Source organism: Numida meleagris, chromosome 9 (assembly GCF_002078875.1).
Source record: "Numida meleagris isolate 19003 breed g44 Domestic line chromosome 9, NumMel1.0, whole genome shotgun sequence".
Lineage (NCBI taxonomy): Eukaryota > Metazoa > Chordata > Aves > Galliformes > Numididae > Numida > Numida meleagris.
This window is the reverse complement of record NC_034417.1, coordinates 17,950,686-17,975,791: the sequence shown is the minus strand read 5'-3', so window position 1 is coordinate 17,975,791 and position 25,106 is coordinate 17,950,686. Positions and strand designations below refer to the sequence as shown.

Genomic DNA, 25,106 nt, shown 5'->3' with positions numbered 1-25,106 from the left:
GGTGAGGAAGAGACAGTAGAGCCGAAAAAGAAATCCTTTTCTGTGCGGCAAAAATTGTAATAATATAGCGCACAATGTCAAAAGCAGAAGCTGATGGGATCAGGGCCTTAAAAAAGCTGCTGATGGGATGAAGTTTGTGGATTAGATGTATAAGCAGCAGGAAATGTTGGTCTGACATTTGATCCTCCAGAGAGGGATGTTTTGGATTCCCTTAGTACATATTAATGCAAAAAGTATGCCTAAAGATTCTCTGAGCTCCAAGGGAATGCATCAAAGAGTATTGCTTTCTCATCATTTGTTGATAGAAATCCTGTTCCGTTTGAGATGTGAAGAGAGAAAGTATTTATTATCAAGATAAATGGATGCTTACATTTTCAGATATATAGTGGTGTGCATTACTTAAGCCCAGAGACACCAAGTTTTCAACACTGTAATCTGAGTGTTCTTGAACAGAGGCCAACCTGTCTATTTTACAGCCAAGGAGCCACCTATCACTGGCTAGGAAAGGCTTGAAACATCTACTTCATGACTGCACTGAAGAGTAGCCTATCCACTTTGGGACTGTTGATATTGCTAAACTTTCCAAACTGTGGTGAGGGAGAGCCCAAGGACTGACAGCAGCCGTTAATGCTCCTGTATTATGTTTTGTATGGGTTTTAGCTAATACTTGTTTCTTTTCAAAACTCAGAGCCCCTGAGGCTTGGTTAGGGAAATAAGACTTCTGGGAGATTAAAACAGAATAATAGGGAGAGAAAAAAACATTTCTGTCCAATGCTTTGCACTATGCAGGGCTCTGGCAGCAGCTCTGTTTGCTACAGTAGCCAAAAGTTTTCCATTATAGGGCCCTGTCCTCAGATCCCTGCCCTGCCAGAATTGTTTTGGCTGAAATTACTCAGCTGGATGCCAGCCTCAGATTTTATGTTTGCTCGCATAAAAAAAAAGCCAACATTCACACAACTTCTAAGAAAGTCTATAGGGAAATCCTTGTGAGGCCTTGACACTTGGCAGGGGGTGTTACATGATACCTGGGGGAAAACCGGCTGAATTTGGCAGATAAGTTCTCCAAAGGCACTACCCATGGAAAGCATTCTCTGTGCTGGGAACAACCAGCTGGAGAAAGGCTTGCCCTGATTGCTTTTCCTGATGAGCAGTGCCAGGGTGCACAGAGAGTCACTGACTGTACAATCTCTCCAACAATCCCCCTCTTCCCAAACATTCACTTTGAGGCACTTACCCACTTACCCTTACTATCCAGCAGCTTCTCAGACTCTATCTCACCTAAAATCACCTGCCCATATGCAGCTTTGTAGCCTTCTCTGGTTGCCTTTGACCTTTCCCAAGACCCTCTGTCTTTATTCAAAGGGCAGGGTGGTATATCCTGATGCCCCAAGCACAGTGCGCAGGGGAGATCCACAGAAGGGAACTGTTGGTGATGGTACAGTGGGGAGAAGAATCCCTCTGGATGTAGGATAGACAGACATTTACTTTGGCAGCTGAGACTGTCTTAGGCCATCTTAAACATAAGAAAAATATTGCCGGTACACTTAGATGTAGTTTTAGCAAGAAGAACAATAAATATCCAACCTTCGTATACGCATTCATTACATTATGACTGTTGACTGAAATATTGCTCTTTCTGCACACTTACCAGGGGCTGGTGTGTGCACAGCCGTGTCCTCCTGGGACATTTGGAATTAATTGCAGCCAGGACTGTCCATGCCACAATGGAGGACACTGTGATCCTGTGACAGGAAAATGCATCTGTTCACCTGGCTATATGGGAGACAGGTAAGAATCAAACCCTCAAAGCCTTTACTTTTAACCAAGAATTGGCAATATTTATATCCCTGCTAGGGCAATCTTACTCTTGGAAAAAGAATGTTATGTTTCTGTTCCTGCTATTAGGTTCATCCTTCTGAAGCAGTTCAAGTATTATAAATGTGGCGATGTTATTACTTTTTATTGGCAATGCTCTCCATTCACCATTTTTTTAATATAACTTTTAAAATTTAATGGATTAAATTTAATTTAGATATTTACAGTGATAAATTTAATAGAGAGCATTACATGTTTACAAGATATGTAAATGAACTATATTTATACAAATTAATATCCTCAAGAGTAAGCAATGCAGCAGTTTAATGTTTCCGTCAGCCCCTCAATGCTGCTGCAGCACTGATCCATCTCAGGCACCAACAAAGGGTGATAAATCCTCGAAATTTATAAACGAAAGGCTTCACCCACAAATCAATCTAAGATGATAATGTTGCTTTACAAAGGTGTCACGGGTTTAGCAAAATGACTACACAGCAAAGTCAAGGTGGGATTGTAACATGTATTGGCTTAGTCCTCCAACTAATCCTGCCAGTAGGACTCATGGTGGTGAGGAAACTGTAGCTGAGCAAGCTTTCATGTGCAGCTTTCACGAGGGATTGAACTGTGTCACTGGGTTTTCCAGAGACCCTGGGCACACCTCACTGGTGTTTCCTATGCTAAAGCCCTTTGTCCTTTATCTTCCCTTCTGTTATTAGCTAGAACAAGCTAGTGCTGGTATGCTGATATTTGCTAAAATTATACTTCTGTGCAGCGGAGCTAGTTGGAGTTTTTTATTTCTTGCCTCACTGCAAAATCAGCAGGTCTTTCCAGCACACAAACAGACCAGCCTTCAATGTACTCTGTGGTTCAGAAGGCCACATTCTGTCCCAGCAAATGTGGCTGCTCCTTGTTTCCATTTTACTGACAGTGGAAATTGGCAAGGGGCTCTGGAGATTATGACAGGGTTTGCGTGTGGTTAAATATGGGGGAAATACTATTTCAAAGTAATTTAGTAGAGAAGGCATCAGTGTATCTTCTTCCTCCGTCCTCCCTCTGGAGGCAGTGATTTCAAGATCCCCGAGATATACTGTGAGAGCACTGTGCATCACTAACCAAAACGTTCTCAATCTTTGGAGATAATTCCACTTAAAGAAGCAGCTGTGTAGCCTGGACACTTCCACTGCTGACACTTCAGTCACAAGCCATCCTCAGTCCTGGATCTCTGGCTGGAGGTCTCCTCATCTGGTTGCTGCAGACCTAGATCGATTTCTGGCCATAGGTGAATCGACAGCATTAGAGCTGTCAGGAGCCTCCAGCCAGCAGCCTGCAGCTGAGCCAGCTTCTTTGCTCAGCTGCCAATACAGCCTCCAGCCACGAGGGAGGACACGCAGCAGAAGAGCTGGCTTTGTTACAGGAGTGTGGCACAGGGAAACAGCGGTGATGGAGTTGCCATACTTCCTGCAACACTTAGATGTACTCCACCAAAAAGAGCAGAGAAAGAACCACTGGGGAAAGAGATGGCAAGAAGACAGCAGAAGACACAGTTCTGCCTCTTGCCAAAAGCATAGGTTTTTACACTTCAGCTTCCTTAGAGAGGGCCTGGAGAAGGAGTCTCAGGAAGGGATGGGGTAGAGGAGGCAGAACTTACAGGAACAGTCTTGAGCAAAGGGCACATGGGCTCTTCAGATCTGGGCTTGGAGAAAAGCAGTAGACATCTGGACTCTGGAGAGATGTGGCTTTGAAAAACAGAGCAAAGCAGAGAGGCAGAAAATAAAGCATGCCCAGCTGGAATCCAAAGCAAGAAGCTGTCCTAGGGGACCTGTACCTAAGCAAACCCCTAGGAATGGCTCACCTGCCCTCTCCTGGAGCAGGAGAGTAAAAGACAGAGTGAAGGGAAAAGTCAGAGAGCAGAAATGCAGGCTCCATTTGTGTTGCCATCTTTCCAGGTAGAAGTAAAGCGAGGACAGTCCTGAAAGCTTTTCTGGTAAAGCTGATATTAGGCTTGAAATTACCACCTCCCAATTGGGTTCTTGGGATCTTGAAGCATCTTTGTCTCAGCCTTTATTTGGGGAAGTGAACGTTGGGACCCATTGCAATCACTTGGGCTGGGACGGCACGTTGCCTGTAAGGGTTGTTGTGAGCAGGTGTGCGTGCCCATGCCTTGCTGGCAGCTGCAGCCAGCAGATGGGAGATTGCCCATTGATTTCAGTGAGGCAGGAGCAGGCACAAAGTCTTAAAAAAAGTCTAGATTGCTTTCCTGAGTTGTGTGTTTGCACGGCACGGACAATGGGATGGATTAGTCAGCAGCATTTTAGTGTACAGTCTATTTTATTTTCTGGGTCTCATGTAACTGTTGCGGTGTTACAGTATAATTGCAAGTGCAGCAGGAGAATGCCACTGCACAACAAGATAATGTTTCCTTTGAAATTCTACAAGGCACTGAAAAAATATTTCTTAGTAATAACAGATTTTGTGAATAACAACAATAAAAAAGTAAACACTATCTACTATTATCCTCTTTAATTGTCAGTGAGCGCCGTATAAAATCGTGGTTCATCGTCTTATGCAGAAGATAATAACAGGTAGTTGGATAAATATTTGTGGTGATGAAATGGTCGTAAAGGTCGGTGTAAGTGTAATTGCGACACTTCATTCCCCACCTGTTTTCCAGGAAGAGGCAACACACTAAACATCTAGTAAATTGGCAAGCACTATTAATAACTGCAGGCAGCTCTGCGCCGAAATGACGGGATGTGTCATGCAAATGTGTGTTTTGCAAACTGGAAAGGAATAATAGCAGAAGCACAGTTAGAAGCTGGGGATGGGGAATTCAATGGCTGACTGGAAAAGTGAACATACTGTTTTGGCTTTGTTTTGCGTGCTGCCATAAAGCTTAAAGAGTGAGTCTTAACAGAGTGAATGCCGCATTTGTTACAGCAGCGTGAGCAGACTTATTCTTTTGTTGTTCTGTTTGTATCTGTATCTTTTATAAACAGAACGGTGATTTGCAGGTTTGTGTTTTTTGGATGGCTTTTAATCTTTGCCTGTGCTACGTAAATGTGATCGCTGTTATGAAAACAAACAGAGCCTTAAAAACTTTACAGCATTATTCAACAAAAAAAAAAATGTCTAGACAAAAATGTAGGTATATATACTAAGTTCATCTGTTAGCAGGCTGTCTTATGTTTAATATTTTGTAAAATTGCTTCCATTAATTCTACAGGTGACAGCCATATTATCCTATCCAAACCCAAATAATTATAGCACGTATTAAAGTTCAGTGGATATTATAAAACGAATCTCCCCAGATAGGCAGAAACCAATGTAAATTAAACAAGAAACATAACTAGGGCTTAGCAGCTCATTTTGTAATTTAATTGAACAATGTATCTGGTTGTTAATGGTGCTATGGACACATTAGATTGATATGTTGCAAAGGAAAGATGTTCAAGTAGAAAGCTAATTCCTGCTGTGATTATTCTTATGTTCCAGAGGAGTTGTTATTAGTATTCTTTGTATAAAATTCATTAGCAGTAGCTGCTTGATCTCCAAATAAATAAGTTGGTTAAATTGCTAGTAGAAAAAGGCTAATTATGTAAATGGATTAGGTTGTCAATATTTCATTTCCAGATGCTTTTCTCCCTGCTAGGTAATGCTTCATCTGCTATAAATATAGAATGATATAGTGCGCTATTGACTCCGTATTCATCTCGTTGAGTACAGTGCTCTCCTGCTAACTGGTAGAGCTGTGTACAGCAATGGAGACATAAGGCATCTTAATACGTTCTTCATTGCATTTCACTTGCTGTAAGTGTTCCAGTCCCAGTGTTACCCATTCTTTGCTGGTTGTTTCCTTTGCAGCTGAACTGCCCTGAGAGCAGCAGGGCCAGCAGCCAGCACTGGGCTCTCTCCCTTCCTGTTTGCCACAGGCTCCTCTCTGTGGGTCTCAGATGAACTCCTGAACCTAGATTGTGTAACTAGCAACTGTGTTGATGCTTGCTGCAATTAAATCACCAGCTCAGCCTTTGGCTTTGTTCATTTATTTTTAGTAAAATGTAGTAATGTGAAGCAGCAGTAGTAATTCTCTCCTTATATACTGACTGTGTTTATTGCAGTTTTGCCTGGCTTGCATCATGCATTAATCTTTTATTACTGATCATTATATTAACTCTCACCTGCCAGCTGTGAAATGACCTGCAGAAAGGCATTTAACAATTGCCTCTATCCACTGAGTTTGGTGTATACACTTTAATCAATGCTTAGGATTAAATTAATGCTGATAGGCAATTTCCAATACCTGGCATCCATGCGATAAGGGAATTGGGCTTTTCTGGAGTTCTTTTTCTTTTTTTATTAACTGAAAAGGCGTATCTGTATTTCACGGTGGATCATGTAAACTGTGGTACTGAGTCATTGCGAAATTTTGAAACGTCTGAATTATGTCAAGCAGAGAATCAGTAGCTTCCTTTAGGACTTCATTTGAGCTTTTTAAAGGATGAAATATTGTGATCACTTAAACTGTAGAACAATGAAAGATATTTTCCTGCAGAATTCACAATGTCTCTAGTCGGGAAACAGCAGAAAACGGTACATGGAAGGTGTAATTTAAAACAGTCTGTGTATTTGCAGATTACTTCTCTATCTATATCAAGTTTTTAAAATGATGGCTATTTTGGAGGAGTGCTATGCTAAGGAGTGTGAAAGTGATTTGTCTGGAGATTTGATAGTACTGAGTGTCCCTGGAGCAAGAGATGAAAAGCAAATTTGAGCTGGAGTTACTCAGAACACAGACAAAAGATGAAGGAGTATATTTTCTCCTGGTTACTGTAAAGCAGGTGCAATGGCAGCACAGAAGGAAAGTAAAGCTATCCTTTGCTTGGAGTACATTTTATTAATATTGCTTAATAGACCACGTTTCCTTTCAGACTTCATTGTCACTCTAGGAGGAATGACAGCTTTTAAAAAAGGTGTGCAATCCTTCTGTGGTGAAGGGAAAGTAAAGTCATGTTTTCTTTCAGAAAGTATCTTATGGTTGTTAGGGTTGATGAATGGAAAATACTGAGGTCCAAGAAACAAGAATGCACTTTGTTAACTCAGGTAATATTAACGAATGCAAATTTTGCAGGATATAATTGGACAGAGATTAACCCACTTTCTGTTAAAGGCTATTTACATGCTCAAGATATCACATCACCCCAATGATATCAGTTCACAGTGTATTACTTAAGTAAAAGAGCAGTGATTTTACATTTATGTTAACAAAAGCATTCCCATGTAAATGCCATAAGCAGAGTAGACTACAGTATTTGTTTGCATCCTGTCTCACATGTTTCATTGCAGGTGTCAAGAAGAGTGTCCAATTGGGACATTTGGCTTTCAGTGCACACAAAGATGTGACTGCCAAAATGGTGCAAAGTGTTATCATGTGAATGGAGCATGTATGTGTGACCCTGGATTTAAAGGGATTTACTGTCAAGAGAGAATGTGTCCAGAAGGGTTTTATGGCCTCAAATGCAACAAGAGATGCCCCTGCAATATTACCAACACCCTCAGGTAAGGACATCGTATTATATACTGGTGCAGGGACTGCTCAAATAAAAGCATTAGGGAAAAAAAAATCATTTCACTATACCCACAGCCTTTTCTCTGTAGATTTAATTAAGAACATATACAATTCCTCTGTAGTACAACTTCTTATTTAAATGACCTCAGGTTTGGAACCATAAGCTTCAATCCAGCCATCTACTAAGCATTAACTATTTAAACAGATTTTATAGAATCTGAGACAATTGCACGTACGGACTTACCCTGTAGCTGCAGTCTTAGGAGCATTAAAAAATAATATGTATATTGTCCTCTTGAAGTTCAAAAAATATAAATATGTTTACTCAAATCAATCTCTTTTTTCTTGTTAAATCTATAGACGGCAAGGGGACTTTCAAAATGAAGCCTAATTTGCTTCATTTTATGTCTTGTGGCAAATTACCTTGTTGAAAACACTTGAGGACAATGTATAAATAGACTGAAATCAATATCACCAAGTCAGTCCGTGGAACTCTAATGAAGCTGACGTTGTCAAAATAGACATCTCCTTTCTTCTCATGTGTGCCTAGTTTTGTTCTTCATTCACTATGTGTACGTGTGAAATATTTGGAGAGAAAAATATCAGAGAAGTGTACCTAAAATGGAGTATGCCTCACTTAGAAGGTCAAGTCTCAGTGTTTTATTCCCTTTGTTGTTGTTTTTTTTATAGGATGTGATTCTTGAGGTTCTCAATAAGAGCCACAAAGAGACTCGAGCGCCTAACATGAGATAGATTGAATTTATGTTCCCTTTGCAGGTTTCTATAACTTTTCTGAACCTTGAAAAAGGAAGAATTTAAGGCTCTTCTTTGTTATCCTGTTTACTACCTTTTGTATCCCCTTGCTTACTGACTGCTGGAATTGCTGTCTGGAGGTTCCTCACTTCCTCACATACAGCAACGGGAGCGTGGACACAAACAGCAGCTGCCATGAGCTTTTCTGACGGCCCAGAGTGTCCATGTGTCCTTCCCATGGCAGCAGGATGCTGGGCCCCTCAGCTCCCACCTGATTTCCTCTTGTTTCTTTCCAGTGCTCTAAAGCGTTCATGGCCAATCCAGGATTGTGTAGGCTTCAGAGCAGGATGGGATAACTGATGCCCAAGCAAATATGCCCTTGATATGGACATTCTTCAATTTTAAACCAGCTGGGTGGAGACCTGACTGCCTTGCTGATGATGACAAACCTACCTTGCAATCTTGTAGCTTACTAAAACATAAACACCCTCCTCAATTATGTATGCAAGCAAAACTGCCTAATTTGTGTGCACACGCACACACACTCACACAAACACTTCAGGGAAATCTGTTTGTGTGCTTGAGATAGACTCTATTTGTCTCCGTCTTAGAAATAAACAGGTGATCTTTCTTGTGAATTCAACTTCGACTGTGAGCAGTGAGGCTTTGCTTCACTGAATGTTGGAGCTCACAATGGATTATTTAAAAGCCTTGTAATTCTGATCATACAAGTCCTCTACAGAAAGATAGCTGCCAGCTCTATTGGTTTTGACAGCAAGGATGCAAAGTGTTTGACACCTCAAAGGGAGCTCTAGACAACAGGCTTCTATCACATCAGAGCATTCTGTGGATCATGATACTACTGCAAAAAATAATATCCCTGAGGCACGAGCTGAGCATTAGACACAAATGGTTAGTGTTATGTTGTGATGGGGATAGGAGATGACTCAGGAAGAGAGAGCTAAGTTCTAAACTCCTGTATGTCACACTGCTCTGCCAGCGTGCATGACTTAGACCTGTGGTAATTACACAGCAAACCCTCCTCACTGAAAGCTCTTACTTGTGTACTGTAGGGTGAGAATATGCTTCCGTATAGTAGCTGACACTGTGTGTCTTCACCCCTCTTCTCATAGCATGCAGAAGCCCGTGTGTGTGCCTGTTTTGCCATACTGAAGGACTGCAGGCCATGGTCAAGGATGACCTTGGCTTCTGTTTCTCAGCTAACTGCTCAATTCATTAAGAGTCTCTTAAGTGGGGAAGGCTGTGGGTTTGAGGTTCATCCTGGGTTGGCCAGAGGACTGCCTGGGAGCTGCTCCGGGGGTTTGCCAGAAGGTCTTGAAGGAGCAGTCTGGCACAATCTGGCTGTGAAGGAAGGTGAGATCTCAAGGATAAGAGCGCTCAGACAGGTGGGGCATCGAGTCCTTTCCCAGCTCTTTTCTCAATGTATAGTTATTCCTATATGCCATGTGCCTGACCTATGCCTGGATGCTGTCTGGCAGATACTTTTTATGCCTTCTGTCCCATCACGTGTTCATCAGCTTCACTTGCAGCATCCTCTGCTAAGATGTTATCTCTGTTCCCTTAATAAATGAGTCTAGTCTCTCCATTGATAAAATCTCCCTTTTTCCTGCATCTTATCACTGCTGTTATGGAACAAAGAGATATCAGGAAGCTGTAGATCTCTAAATGTTCTTTCATTCGCTCATGGTTCTTCAGCTTTCCACTTTTCAATGAGCTCCTCAGAGCACTGTCAATTTCTGAGCTGAGGAGTGTCAGAGTTGATGGAAAGTGACCTTCTCTAAAGGCACTCCGTATTCTGAACACATCTTTTACTAATTCTTTAACCTGTCCCATACAGCACACTTCTCTTCCCAGCCACCCCCTCCCTGGAATTTTTGTCATGGGAACCACGGTCTTCCAAAGCAATTCATTTCCTGAAAGACATCTACTTTTCCAAGAATCCATTTAAACTGTTGGCTACTTGCTGAGATACCTAAGAGTGCAGGATAATTTTATAAACCTTTGAAAGGTGAGGGAAGCCTGCTTTTTTTCTGTCAGTGGTTTTGACTCATCTGTTGTTGTTCTTGGAGAGCTGGCTGGAACAGTAAGTTCTGGGGCCTTTGAGAAGCAGGTTGGAGAGAAGCATTAAAAAATACACTATCAGCTTTCCTATTTTCAAAGATCTATCTGTTTTAATGTCTGGAGAGACCAACCTGATCATCCAGTCTGATCTTCTGCCTAGCAATGACCGAAGAACATCATCCAATAGTTTCTGTGTCAAAGCACACTGAAAGGCACATTGCACAGGACTTCTGAGCAACTCTAGAATTAGGTAATTCAGAGTGCACTGGTGACTTGGACTGTCCTTCCACAGGGAAGGATACACTTGTTAAAAACTACCCCATGCAAGAAACCCACGTTGAAACAGTCAGCAATAGACAGAGAGGCATACTTTTCTGAGAAGTAGAGAAGGACGTGAATAGCTGAGTGCTCTCAGCCACCCAGCTTTCTTAACCATGTGGACCCATAGCCTTTGGTAGTGTCTTTCCCAGGACAGAAATACAGGAAGGGAAGCAAGAAACAATGACCTCTTAAGCCATGTCACTTTCCTCCCTGCAGCTCATGAGTGACAAAGTCTGATGAAATGAGTAAACCATCAGAGGCTCTAATTATTATCTAAATATTGGAAAATTTGGAAGGAACAGAAAGTTCTGCCCCTAAAGTAAGAATGCACTGGAATGAGGCTGGCTTCGTAAATGTGCTGAATTGAAGTAGGGGCCCTACAGCCTCATTGCGGCTACTTCTTTAAAAGCAAGAGGGCACTTGTAATGGAGACTGAATGTAGTGTGGACACCAAAAGAGAGAAAATGCTCTTAAATAAGGATTGTTAGGGCTATTTATTAAGATGAGATGACTTCTACTAGTGCGTAAACTAAAAATCGAGAAATTCACTGGGAAGAAGTTGTTTTGACTGAGAGACGTGTGGAGAGCAAATGCAGAATTTGGAACAGACTGTGCTGTCTAAAGTGTTTCTTTCCCAATTTGCCTTAAGAAAGTTAAATTCCCCGGAGTGAAAGGAAACAGGTTTCCTCAAAATTAGACGTTTAACAAAATTCAAAGGTCAAAAATGACTTTCTGTTTTTCAGTTCAGCTAGCGAATTTAAAAAATAACCATCTTTTGTTACTGTAAATGTGACTCAAAAGCCAGGGAGCGTATGGTTAGCTTCTAAACTGCAGCAAGAGCCGTGGAACAGCTTCCTTCTCACGCCACGCTGTGTGCTGTGGACAGCTTCCAGTTTCCACCTCTGCTTGGCCTAGTGCCAGAGAAGCACTTGGCTGCTTGCACTCATTCTAGGTTTTCTACGCTATTCCTTACTGTTATCCAAGAGATTTGAAGAAATAAAAATTGTTAAGATTCAGTGCAAAATACTAATGCATAATGCCGCCAGACTCTTTCAAGACTGAGGTTTCTTCTCTGCTCACAGCAAGTGGCTGGAAAGCAGCTGTTAGCACGTTTGTTTTTTAGGATCCTTCCAAAAGCCCCAGCCCATCCATTAAGAGATACTTTTCCAGAGGAACCGATTGTGTATTTTAATTTCAGTTTATTGGTGGCATGGAGAAGTACCTTACATATGCAACCTTCTGGCCTGACAAAACGTTATGTGGACAGGTACAGTCAGAACAGGAAGGGAGGAATTCTACAAATCACATTTCTAATTGTGTGTCCTGTTCTTTGCTTTAACGACTCTACCATTAACATTAATTTCAGTGCAGCTAGCATTTAATTCACTGGATAGGCTGGATACATAGATGTTTGGATGGATGAGAGATGAGTTTCCTGCCTATGGTTATGTGCCTAGGTACGTAGTTAAAACACAGAATGAAAGTTTACAGAATACCCATACAGTAGGAGAGAAACACTCCTAACTCACACATATATGCATTCACACACTATTTTGCATCATATTTAGTGCATAACTCTGCTAACTTTGACTAATGGAATAATTCACACATATCAGAATATTAAAAACAGTGATAAAAACTTACTATTTAGTGACTTCAACTGCAGATCTTAAAAGGGTTTCCAAAGGAAGAAAGGCATCATTTTACAGATGGAAAAGATGAAATACAGGATTTCATGGCCAAGATTCACTGGCAGAGTCAGGAACAGAACAGCTGTCTTCTGAATTTTGGTTAAGCATCTAAATTGCAGCTATCTTCAAGTTAGCACTGCATCTGGGCACCTTAATTGTCAGATGGTAAAACCATCCTTTCTTCGAGGGGAACATCACATGAGTGCAGGAACCTACAAACGCATTGAGGTTTCCTAGCTCATGGCCTTATGGAGAAGTAGCAGGCAGCATGGAGGGGATAGAATATCGTCTTTTACTGGACCTTGTTGTGGAGTCCATGCTCCTTTTTCCCACAGATTCTTCTGCAGAGTCTCTTTGGTTCGTGCTGGTTACTCTAGTGCATGTTAGGATGATTTTTAGTCCTTAATAAATAGCCTCCATCTCATGCAAAAAAGCTGTCCATTTGGATGAAGAAACCAGCCTGGGAGTAGAAATTCTTACTGAGCATAGCATTTTCAATTGAATTGTTATAGACTGATTCAAACTGCCATGGTCATATATTACATTTGAAAGATTTAATTTAGCAAACAGATGCAGTTCTCATGGAACTGTGTGATACATGCAGTAGTAGTGAAAACAAAGAAAAAAAAATCCTCTCCAAAACGTTTCTTTAATGTTCAGATTCTTCTCCTGCTAGGTAATGATTAATAGATGCAGAGGGGAAAAAAGGAGCTTTTATTATTTTCATCTAAATGTTAAGAGGTGCTGTGTGAACCACCATAATTTCAGGGACTGCTTTGTCAGAAGGATTTCATGGATAGTAGTTTGTTAAGCTGATGAATTGTTTTAATTACTCGGTCAAACACCATTTATGATGAAACACATGACACTCACAAAATTTGATCATTCTTAGCTGCAACAGTATGTGACTAACCTCTCGTACCAGTAATTGCCAGAAACATACTTGAAAATTACATTTTATGAGGCTACCTAGAAAATTAACATATAGGATATTAATTTTATAGGTGTAAGGAAACCTATTTAGTCAGTTCGCAATATTAAACTATAGCAATAAATAATCATAAAGGAAAATAAATAGATTCTATGAAGCAAAAAAGCAGGAGGCAGGTCCGTAGAGAGGCACCACTTTGCAGAACTGTATTCTTTCTTGTTCTGAGCATAATAGAAAATACCTGGCTTGTGGCAATATTATTTCTCATCTCTCACCAAGGGGCAGACAGTACTATTGAAGTGCAGTCTTGTAGTGCAGCAGCCCCTGGGGCATTCTGAGCTCTCAGTGAAGCCTTGCACTCCTAGCTGGCCTCAGACAATATGGGTTGCTTTGCCAAAGATCAGATCCCTCTCCATCCTCTCCTCTTTTTTCCCACCTTCTCATCAACCACCTCACCACCCCAGCCTAGACATCACCCCATCTGCCCCTCCGCACAGCCCAGACACAGCCACATCCCCACACCAGCACTTTGCACTTCTCCAGCCTCCCCTTCCTGCTGCAGGGGGAAGTTAGTGCCCTAAGCGAACCTGGGAGATGCTCTTTCTGTCCACAGAAGAGAAAACTGCGAGTAGTGTTTCATAGCAGGAGGAACAAGGGATAAGATTTCACCTCCAAAGGCGTCTTCACTAGGACCAGGCATTGCCTGGTCTTTTGGTCTTGACTCTTGTTTCTACTTCTCTGTCTGTGAGCTGTCACAAGTGTGGAGTTTGTCTGAATAGAAATGAAAGCCAAAGGATTCATGGTGGGCAGCAATGCTTGTTATTCACCATATAAAGGAACCTGACTCTTTTCCCTGCACAGCTGAAGTTTAGTCTCAGGGCTCCTATTGACTCCTGCCCAGAATAAATTCTTGCTCAGGACTAGGTAGTGATCAGTTCTGTTCACTATAGCTGAATATTCCCTGTGAGAGTATTTTTCCAAGGGACGTGTTTCCCTTCCTAGCACTTTCCTTTCTACCTCTCCCTCCTGAAAAGTTCTGCTGAGGTGCCAGAGTTGTAATCCACTGGAATCTTTCCTAACTGTGAACATCTTTAACTGAGTGTGTTTCACACAAACAGTATGGCACACACAGGGCTTAAATGTGATGTGGTTCATGTCAGTAACTTAAGTCACATTGATCTGAGACCAAAAACATAAATGTAATGGGTGGAGTGACAGCTCCCAGATGTTTGGAAGTGACCCTGCAGACTGATACTTAGCACCAGATTCCCTGGCTGCATTTCCTGATTTGTATGGCAGCTTATGTTTGCCATGCTGAGCATTTCTCAATTTTGTCCTCCTCTTGGTGAGACTCTTGCTAGTGAGAACTTGAAATGTGCTCCTGAGACGTCCCGACAGTTTACAGATGGTATTTTTCCTTTGCATTCACATCTCTCTAATGTCTGCCTGTCTTCGTTAGTTGCCATCCATTGTCTGGAGAATGCAGCTGCAAAGCTGGCTGGGCTGGACTCTACTGCAATGAGACCTGTCCCCCCGGGTACTACGGCGAAGGCTGCCAGCTGACCTGCTCCTGCGAGAACGGTGCGGATTGCGACAGCATCACCGGGAAGTGTACGTGTGCACCAGGATACATGGTAAGTGAGAGCTGGGAGTAATGGGGCACGGCATAAGGCACCTGCAGAAAAGTAAAGAAGATTTTAATCTCATTTCAAATAATATTTACTCAAAAAGTGGCCAAACACAGGTTACTTTTCCCCCTTCCGTTTTAAGTCCACATAATTCTCCTTGGAGCGGTGACAACATATTAATTCTGGTTATTTATTTAACGTCAGTATTGTAAGTTCATTACTGTTGTAAGCATAAAGACATGGTTTCCTATCTTACATTCTAAGTCAAGACGTAACAAAAAAGATGTCAGATTATTATCTGCCTAGAAGAGCAGAAAAAGAATTCTCTTGGCCTTTCAGCATGTTCCTTGTCAGTCACACTGTGATTTTAATAGATGAAGATTTTTTTTGTTATGTTACAAATGATAGAGCAATTTATGTCTTTTCTGAATATATATGGCAGGTGTCTTTTACCTGAGCATCAGAAGGAGCCTCAGACACTCTGTGGTAAACAAGCATTATATTTTATAGACGAGATATAAAATGGCTGAAGAAAGCAGCCATGATGAAACAACAGAAGGAAGATTTCCTGAGGGACAGAATAAAATTCCAAATTAATGATTTCCAGGTTGCAATATAAAGTGTTAGGACGTGGATCCAGGTGTCCAGTTCTGCTGCAGCTGGGCTAATGGAATTCTTGCTAATAAACTCCTTGGTCAGGGTACACTCAACACTACATTCACACACGAAGCACTTCTTTTACTTTACTTCAGGAGCACGCCATGGAGCAGATCTGCTGGCTGTCTTTAAGAAACTATGCTTCCTCAAGAAAAAAATTATTTTCAAGAGAGAATTCTGCCATAACTTCACTAGCAGTTGTCTTTCTCTGTTTTGTGTCCTTACTTTTATATGAGTTATGGCTTAGAGTCACTTTCATTCTCTGTTCCATGTCAAAAGCTGAACCTAAATTTTGGAGATTCCACCTAATTTCCAAGAGTTCTCTCAATGTTGGATATAAATAGACTTACTTAGACATGAGGGGTAGGACTGTCAAAAGCGTGCAAGACAGTAGTAGTGTTTAAATACAAAAAAAAAAAGAAAAAAGAGGAAGAAAAGAGCTTTGAGGTTTGATTCCCCACCTGTTTACACCAATAGAAAACAAGAATTTATTTTGTCTGTACACCAGTGGTACACATAAGTATTAATATAGAGAAATGGATGAAGGCGGCAGCATGTGAGTAACAAATGCAAAATAAAATGATACCAATATCCTCTTTCTTATCAGGAATGCTGTTCAAGTATGCAGCACAAGAGTATTTTGGGACCCTTTACTGTATACGTGTAAAAAAACATACTGTTTGTCCAATATATATAGCTCCAAGACAGTGTTATTGCAGCCGTGTAGCCTGGGAAGGAAGTTCCTATTGCATTGCTTCAAAATAATATTTAATCTCATAATAAAGAGCTTTCTTGCATTGACATTTAAACAGCTTGGTTATTGAGGATAGCTCTATAATCACTGAAGCATATTTAGGCATTAGTATCATTGCTCTCTCATAATATACTATAATCTCTGGCAATTAGTCCATGAGGGGAAGTAAAGCCTTGAAATTGCTAATTTATTGCCTCTGAAGCATATTTGTCATTTGTATGCATGCCAGATGACTTGAGTTGCAATAGTTCTTTCAAATGCTAGGGAGCACAGGCTGTAAAGAAGACTTGACAGGAACCTTTCCTTCCCGCCCCGGAATGGCCGTGTCGTGCCGCGCTGCTCTGTCGCGTGGGCAGGGAAAGGCGTCAGCACTGCTGCCCAGCACGGCTTGGGGAAGGGTGGGGAAGGTGCCGTAGGGTCAGCACCCACTCAAGGTTTGAAGTGCCTTATCTCAGTGACATGCTCAAGACCGGGCTTTGCCTTCAAGTATGCGTGCCGGCCTCTTGCTGAGGTAGTGGGGAGCTGTGCCTGCGGGTAGAATTTTGCCCTTGAATCCAGCTAGCCTGCAAGCAAGTGCAGTGTCTGTTCCTGAATGCAGGATGTCTCTTCTGGCAGCATTGACAATAGAGTGATGCTAATGCAGAACTGGGCAGAGCTAATTATTCAGAAAAGCCCTAAATGAATCCCTCTTGCTTTTTAAAGCATGAGGCTTGGCCGATGCAGCTACAGGGTCAGAAATCTTGACATATGTTTGGAAAGCATAAAGTGAGATCAGCATCTTACATTTCATAGAAACACGAGAGCTTATATAGCAGAGCGGGGTGATGTGTTTTTTAGTAAGGGAGAAGGAAGGGGGCATACTGGAATGTAGGATGCAATTGCAAAATGTAATTGCAAAGGCATAGGGATTGGACCCACAGGACTTTGGGGTTACTGGATGGCTAGAAAACACAGTGACCAAGAAATCACAGTCTCTTCCTGACAAAGCACTCCTCCAGCCCACTCGTCTTGCACAGATGGCTTGTCTTTTAACAGTGCCCTGCCTCCGTTGTGTCAGGGCAGCTGGGCTGGGTTTCAGAATGAATCATCTGCGATCACAGCCAAAACAGGGACATTTTGTTGGGATGCAGAACAAGCCATGAAAAACACAAAGCATCTGGTCACCTTTATTAAATGTATTAAGTGGAAAGGCAGCCATCCCATAGGTTGAAATGTACGTGTGCAGAGCACTTAATTTTTTGGAAGCTAAGCAGATTCAAGTTTTAAAATGAAAAGGTACATTGTAGCTCAGAAAATTATACATTATTTATTAGCTTTGACATTTCCAAAAATTCAAATGCCAAAGCTAAATATTGGTGAGCTTGCAGTTTTGGATAGAATCTCAAAACCTTTTATGTCTTCTTCTTTTTTTTTTTTTTTAGTGAATATATTGGATCAGACTCATCATCCAAACTTGTATATACCTAGCTCCAAAAACAAAATACACTGGTGTAAAGGTATTATTGGGTACCAGTACAGGTTTTTTGTATGAGGGTCTGATATGGCTGCGTTCAAACAGGGAATTGCATTGTTGTAACTGTGGAACTAGGGGATACACTCACGCTAGGGAAGTGCAGTATTTTAACTGCAGACACCGTGTGTAGTTTTGCCTGAAGAAGAAACTGAGAAATTAGAATGATCCACTATTCTACCCAAAACAGCCCAGTTCTTGGAGGTGGCCTGCAGGACAATGAAACTAAGATAAGGGGAGCAAAGGAAACACAACAAAATCTTTCCCAAAATCCTAGAGCATACATGGAGCTACTTCTCAGATGCTGTGGCAGAAGAGTCCACACTGTTATAAAGACTGTGCTTACTGCATCTCACTTGTGGCGGGAGGTTAAGGGGTTGTATCCATTTAATTAAGATGATTGCAGGGAATAATCATGCCAAGAATACCAATAGGACCAATAGGGCACTTCCCTGAAACTTATAGTTTTTAAACATTTGAGGATTTCCTCTTAGTACTCATGTGATGAATTGCCAGTAATGCTTTTCTGAAAAGTGGCTTTGAAAAGCCATTCTGCTGCCATTTCATCTGTGGCAAAAAGGAATCTGATAAAACACACACAGGGACGACTCAAAGATTACCCTTAAAAAGTAGAGAGGAAAATTCTGGAAAGGTGGAAATTGGATCCTCTCTCCTACACGCAAATAGTCACTCCTTGCAATAAATTCCTGGGATGCAATTATGGAGGCGGTGAGAGGGGTTACGCTAACTTGCACATCCCCCTCCTTCCAAATTCTGATCTCAGATGCTCTTTTACAAGTCCCTTGAATTCTGTTGTACTGTAAGAATGTAAAAGAAATCAGGATTTGGCCTGTCCTCTCTTCTTTTGTTTTTGGTTCATTGAATTTTATTCCCATAATTCAATAAATGTGTCAAAGAAGGCCAGAGAATATGAATTAAGTATGACAGCAGACCACAGGATTCCTGCCCTTGTGTCTCACAAGGAAATCTTGAAACCACCCCCTGCACATACCTATCAGCTTTCTAGCTACTGAAATCATTATTGATGCTATTGAAATACATCTAGGTTCACCTTCTCCATTGCACAGCTAATTGCAACACTCTCGAAAACAGGAGCCATTTAGAGACCTCATTCTGTGACATGCCTTTGTTTCTTTACAGATGCTTTGTTTTCTTCCTTTGAAAAATGTGTTTAACTTCAAATGCTTTCATTCTGTCTGTTGTGGCAAGGAGCCTACGTAGTTAAAACATTTCTCAGCCCAGGACGCTAAGAAAACTTTAACACTTAACTGTGGAATGTGTGGTCAGCTTTACTTTGACGGGCACTTAGCTCTATATTTCACATCTAGATGACAGAACTTATATTACTTTAAAGAGTTCATCTATTTATGCTGCTAGTTTTTGAAGACCTGTCTGCTTTTATTGAACCCTGCATGCTGGCAAGCAAAGCTACTAGCACTTCATCACCAAAATGAAAGAATTCATTTTGACATTTTTCTATTCCTTGACTATGTTGGTAGGTCCCATGAAAGCCGATCCCTTGTATCTCACAGTGCAGGAAGGGGTGGAAACTACAGGAGGGAGAAACTCTGACTAGATTTTTCAGCTTTTGGAATGTCACTTGGATTCCTTAAATCTTTCCAAGACGAATTCCTGTTCTGTACATCTGTTGTCATTTGCATCTTTTGTTGACATTGCATCAAAATTGCCTTTCAAATATATCCTTATGTAAGTGCTTATGTATATATATCCTCGCTGAGCTCAGTGAGAATCTGTACACTCAAAGACTGAAGCACAGGCTTAATTTGAGTCTATAAATACAAATTTTGCCTATGTGCCAGAGTTCCTCACTATAATACTTTCTCTGCCACAGTAGTACAAATTGCTTCTAACATACACGCCTGCATATTGGGCTGAGAGTCAGCCTCTGTAACTTAACCATGAACAATTGCTCAAATACTTAGTAAAAATAAGTGTATATTGTATTGCTATAAACCCATTCAAATGCATGGCAAACGTACAGCAAACTTTCTAGGAGGCAATCTCTCAGTCAGTACAAATACACGCAGTCTCAGGACAGTCTTAGTCTGCCCCGTGCCTACCCAGCGAGTAAACTGAGCAATTTACACTTCTATAGACATGAGGAAGATTATAATTTTGTTTTACCTATGGAGGTCATAGGGAACTTGAAGGTACAGTCTGCCTAGTATTCCAGCCATGACTGGCTTCCTTCTGGCACATCTCTTGTTCCCTGAAGAAGGCATACAGGAGAGAAGAAACAGTCTTTCCTTCTATATTAAAAAAAAATTAAGCCTCCTCTCTGGTCCTACACCTTTAAAATTCTCTCTGTTGCCTAAAAGAATAATTATTTTTTTTTTAAAGAATAAATAGAATGGAGCACCTTATCTTATCTTCAGTTGAATTTTCCCTGAAGGACCAAAATCCCAGGTAGGTCTGAAGGAATTTAAAGAATCAATGGCTGGGGGTGTTTTCTAAACACTCAAGGTGATAAAAACAACTTTATCAGAATATTCCCTCTCTTCTACATATTTGCTTTCATCTTTATTCTAAATGTATCATCCTTCACCACTTCAGAAAGAAGCAGGAAAAATGAATGAAGCTTCTTTCTCTTACAAGTCACTGGTTCGGTAATAAAGTTATTTTATAAATTTCACAAAATTCTTAACATAAAAAAATGAACCTAAGGTTGGAGATAGTGAATCTGTTTTGGGGGCTTTAACTCATTTAAATGATCTGTTTCTCTTTGAGATAATTCCAAATGTACTTCAGTGGAAGCTCATTGCTGAGCAACAGGGCACCTCATCAAAAAGGTTTAAAAAGAAAAGACGAGGGGAAAAAATCTTCAATAGAGCCCGTGTCCTTTTATCCTTGATTTACCGAGCATATCAGTTACCCCCCTTTGTTAAGAGCTCTTTTCATTTATAGGTATAAAATAAATTCAGCCATTTTATCAAGATGTTCTTGTTACCAATCACCAGTATAAATTTTACTTGCTGTAGGAGGGGAAAAGGTTTTCTGGCACAGCAGTTGTCCAATTAGCTGGAGTATTACAGGCAACAAAAATAGTTTCCCCAGTCTCATTTCATGAATTACCTAAACGCACAAGGAAGATGCATTTTCTTCTCACTGGTTTCCTATTTTATTCATAATCCAGTGTTTCAAAGCCATTGAGAATGGCTAGTAGTAGCGGCAATGGGTAAGGGAAAAGGCGTCCATACTCTGCAGGTAGATTTGAGTGTAGGTTGTAATTTGGAGTGAGATAATGAGTAATTAATAATGAAAACAACACAGATTTTCCTACATGAAGCGGCACTGAAAAAAAGCCCTGTTTTCCACAGATTTAATGCTTATTCCTCTGGCTTTGCCTGTCCTGCTGCAGTAACCTGTCTCTGTCAGGTCCCCTATGACACAGTAGCTAGCAAAGGCTCCTCAGGTGACATCATGGACAGCAAATTTACACAGTCCCCTCCCTGCATAACAAGGTTAAAGGTACCATGCACGAATATTAAAGCAGGGTGTAACATGAAATTATGTTAAAAAAAGGAGGGTGTAATTGTGCTCTGGAAAACTGTGTTGGGTCAAGTTAAAAATGATATTTATGTGGTGCTTGAAAAGTGGCTAAAGACAAAAATGCTATTAACTGTGGAAATATAAGTCACAATAACACAGTCAAATCCCTTATACTAACTATGGCTGTGTGCTAGAACTCCCCGTCTTGGTTCTGGTCTTTCTGGAATATATTCTCCTTGGAATGTGCATTTCCTTGGAGGCTTCTAGATGAAGATAAGTCTGAAAACTCATCTGATAATTTTTTAAGCTTACAAAAAACTGCACAAGTGGATGTGGAACAAGGAGCAGATCTAAAGCAGGCAGCAAAAAACACTTCTGCTCCATTCAGCCTAATTAAGAGTGAGCTGGAAATTTTTTCTTGAAATGAAAGAACTCTCACTATCTAGTTGTATGGAAGGTTTTTCTCTATCAGCTGTGCTGCAGCTGGAAGCTCTGAGTTTATTAGCATAAATCAAAACAGAACGTGCCCCGTATTTTGGTTAATTCCTCACATAAATAGAGATGGTCAGGAATCACTTGTACCTGTCTGAATTTTTGTGTATCCCTTTTTGTTGATGGCGTCTGAATTCTCCTACCTGTTTCTCCGTGCATACAGCAGTATATATTTATGTGCATAAAATAGCTGTACTTTTATTTTTTGTAGTCCACAGGGAATAAAAACAGACTATAGAGGTTTGCATCCCTAGGCTACTAGGTCTGATCCAGGCCAGGTCTGTACAGATTGAAAATTATCTTCTCTTGGCTGTGCAGCGGCCTGCATGAAATGACTTTGGTCTCAATCCAGCTCCCTGTGGATAAGTATGTACATCACAAACCCCATTTCTATCAGCAGTGACTGGCAAATTTGCTGGCAGACTGAGCCATTTTACCATTTTACCTTCACAAACCATTGCTTCAGGTCAAGCTTGGTGGCATGACGGCGTGATCCATTTCAAAACCCCCCGCAGGACTTTTTCTAGGGGACAAAGTGCGGGTACTTTGAGCTTTCAGAATGGCACCCTTCATAAGCACTGCATTCAACCCAGATTGTACTGCATCTTTGCGAAATGGCAGGTGCCTTTCTGGAAAGTCAGTCTGCTTCTGAGATGGCCCTGCTTCATGTAGGCTGGGAAACAATGGGCAGCACCGCAGTGCGATGGAACTGGTTGCGGGCTAAACCCAATATTTCAATAGCAGCTCACAAATGGATTCTTCTGGCTCTGCTGTAGGAGAAGATATCCTACATTCAGAACCCAACAGGGAAGGTCATTATGGGGAGACCGCCTGTGTATTCCCAGGCTTTCAGAGTAAGCCGCTCCCCTATTGATTTTTATATCAATGAACCAGGTGCTTGCTGTCTATTAGGCTTGTTGGCGTCCTCCCCCCGGAGCTCCTATTGACCAATTAGACATTTCTGCTGGAGCAGTGGCAGCCACAGCATTTAGGAGCCTGTGTTTTCCTAAACCCTAACAGCATTCATGTCAGCAGCGGGCTGCATGAGCCATAGCGAGGGATCTTCTCTCACTTCAGGGCATTTGTTGTATGCTGAACTATTGTACTGGTGTATTTAGCGAGGTCACTGGCTGCACAAGGCACAGTGGGTCTCCCTCAGTTGTGGAAACTGCATCCCTTTCTTTGAAATCAATGGATTTTTTGAGATCATTTTATGAACTACTTCTATTTCGTTTTGCTTACTCTCTCTTATCAGTGTATAAGCTCCAGAAATTGTCTGTCAAAACTCAAATTCTCCTTTGTCAGCCCAAGTTTACCTGAACACCGCTGCCAGTTTCAATAGGATTGTCCCAGATATAACGAGAGTGGAATTTGTCTCAGTGACTGCCTCTGCTAATGAGAACTGATTCAGTTACACACAGTGCGTATAATTTGATAAGATCTGTAAACAAGTCCCAGGTCTCTTCCACTTTCTTCTTATATTTACTTTTACTTCTGGGCTCTGCTGCAGTTTTATTTACCTGAATAATTCCAAAGTTTTCATAAGTGGGTCCAAAGGAAGCAGCTTCATGTGGAAACCCGGAATGTCTCTGTCTTTGTTATTAGTTGACATATTTCCTGTATTTTATCCTTAATTGGCAATGTGGCTGTGTCAAATTGCATTTCTGTTTCTGTAGCCTCACTCATTGTCACTGGAGCTCAGTATCCTGTTCAGACTGAGTCATTTGATCTGAATTTTGCAGAGGAATAAACTGCTTGCCAGTAGCAGTGTCTCTTTCCGTCTATTAAGCTTATAAATGTATATAGCCTTATCCACACTATTTGTGGATCTATGCATAGAAATGCTGGTAGCTGATTCTCTTGGTAGTTCAAATTGCAAATGAACTTTATTAAAGCCACCTAAGTATAGGATTTAAGTCACTGGTTCGCTTTGCATTTTATTTTCTGTCTAACTACACTGCGGAAGGATGAGTGAAGTTTTATCCTTTAAGATCAGACAAGTATAAGTCGAAAATCCGGGTGTGCTTTTTATGCCAAAGAGCAACTGAACCTCTAACAGACACTGGCCTCTTGCTTTAGGCTTTTGGTTTTAGGAAATGTGTGAAAATTTGAAGGGGACATCTGTTCATCTGCTTGTCTGTGATTGCCAGGTTATTTACCAGCTTTTCAAAAGCTACATCACAAACCTAATTAGCTTAAAGTTGACATGGAGTGTTATTCATTTCATGTCACAAATCATCTTTGCCACCTATGTAGATGGTTTCCTTTTTTTGCTTTGGTCCTTCCACATGTGGATGATGCGGCCCAGAACCCATGTCAGCTGCGGCTGTCAGCATCATCAGCCTGCGCTCACCACCCACAGCCCTGCTTCTGTGACTTCAGTGCCCTTAGCAAGAGAGCAGCTGAGGACAGCTGCTGCATGCAGCACATTTAACTCCTCCTGGATTCGGTCCATCCACTCTGCGTGGACAGGAGCTTGGGCATGCGCTAACGTGCTGAACTTTGGCAGCTGCTGCAGAAAGAGGCAGGTCTCGACTAGTGACTACGTTATGGGTGCAGGCAGAATGCGTGGGAGGGAAGTTTGGATGTAGGAGTATGCTTGGACATTATTGTTATAGCACAGCTATAGAAGAATTCTAAAAGAAAGTTTGCGAATGGTGCAGAATTGTTGGGATAGTCAAACACTAATGGCAAATCTGCAGAATAGATTCCTGCTACTGAATGACTGGGTAAGATGAAAGCTGGTGTTCAGAAAAACACAAAGTAATAGACAAGGGGGAAATAATTTTAAGTAAATACACAAAAAGTGAAACTCTAATTTGATTACTACCAGTCAGGGAAAGAGATCAAGTAACCAGAGTGGATAGTTTTCTGAAAAACTTAAATGAATGCTCATCGACTGTTGACAAACCAACCAACCCACAGCACCAGTCAGAATAGTTGGAATGACCAGGAAGAGAACAAAACAGGAGAGAAAAAAACATTTTTGTGTGCTATTGTATAAATCCATAATATATCTAAATCTCATATTACTGCATGCGGCTTGGCTGATTGCTGCTCATAGAGGATATAATGGAAGTAGCAAATGGTGACAAAGATCATCTTTTATATGGAATAGCTTCTATACAAAGAGTGACTCGATAAACTAGGACTGGGCTCAGAAAACAGACGGCTGAGGAGGGATATGATAGAGATCTATGGAACTGTGAATGGTGCGTAGAACACGAACAAGAAATGATTATTTACTATTTCTAATAACACGGGAACAAGGGGCAACCAATTAAATGATGGCACAGCAGGTTTAAAGACAAAGATAGTGCTTTTCACAGAATGTGTAATTAAATTGTGAAATGGCTCCCATAAAAAGAGAATAAGAGA

The 25,106-nt window shown here is 41.2% G+C and overlaps 1 protein-coding gene across 17 annotated transcripts in view; it reads left to right on the top strand.

Moving 5' to 3' along the window:
* MEGF11 (multiple EGF like domains 11) overlaps nucleotides 1-25,106 on the top strand; it is a 280,422-nt gene that overhangs the window by 193,400 nt on the left and 61,916 nt on the right. For all 17 annotated transcript variants that reach the window (XR_002442023.1, XM_021407912.1, XM_021407917.1 and 14 more), the window contains 3 exons: nucleotides 1,652-1,788; nucleotides 7,156-7,368; nucleotides 14,616-14,790. Coding sequence is in view for 16 of the 17 variants with exons in the window: in XM_021407912.1 (XP_021263587.1) it covers nucleotides 1,652-1,788; nucleotides 7,156-7,368; nucleotides 14,616-14,790 (525 nt within the window). In the remaining variant the exon portion in view is untranslated. The remainder of the gene's footprint in view (nucleotides 1-1,651; nucleotides 1,789-7,155; nucleotides 7,369-14,615; nucleotides 14,791-25,106) is intronic.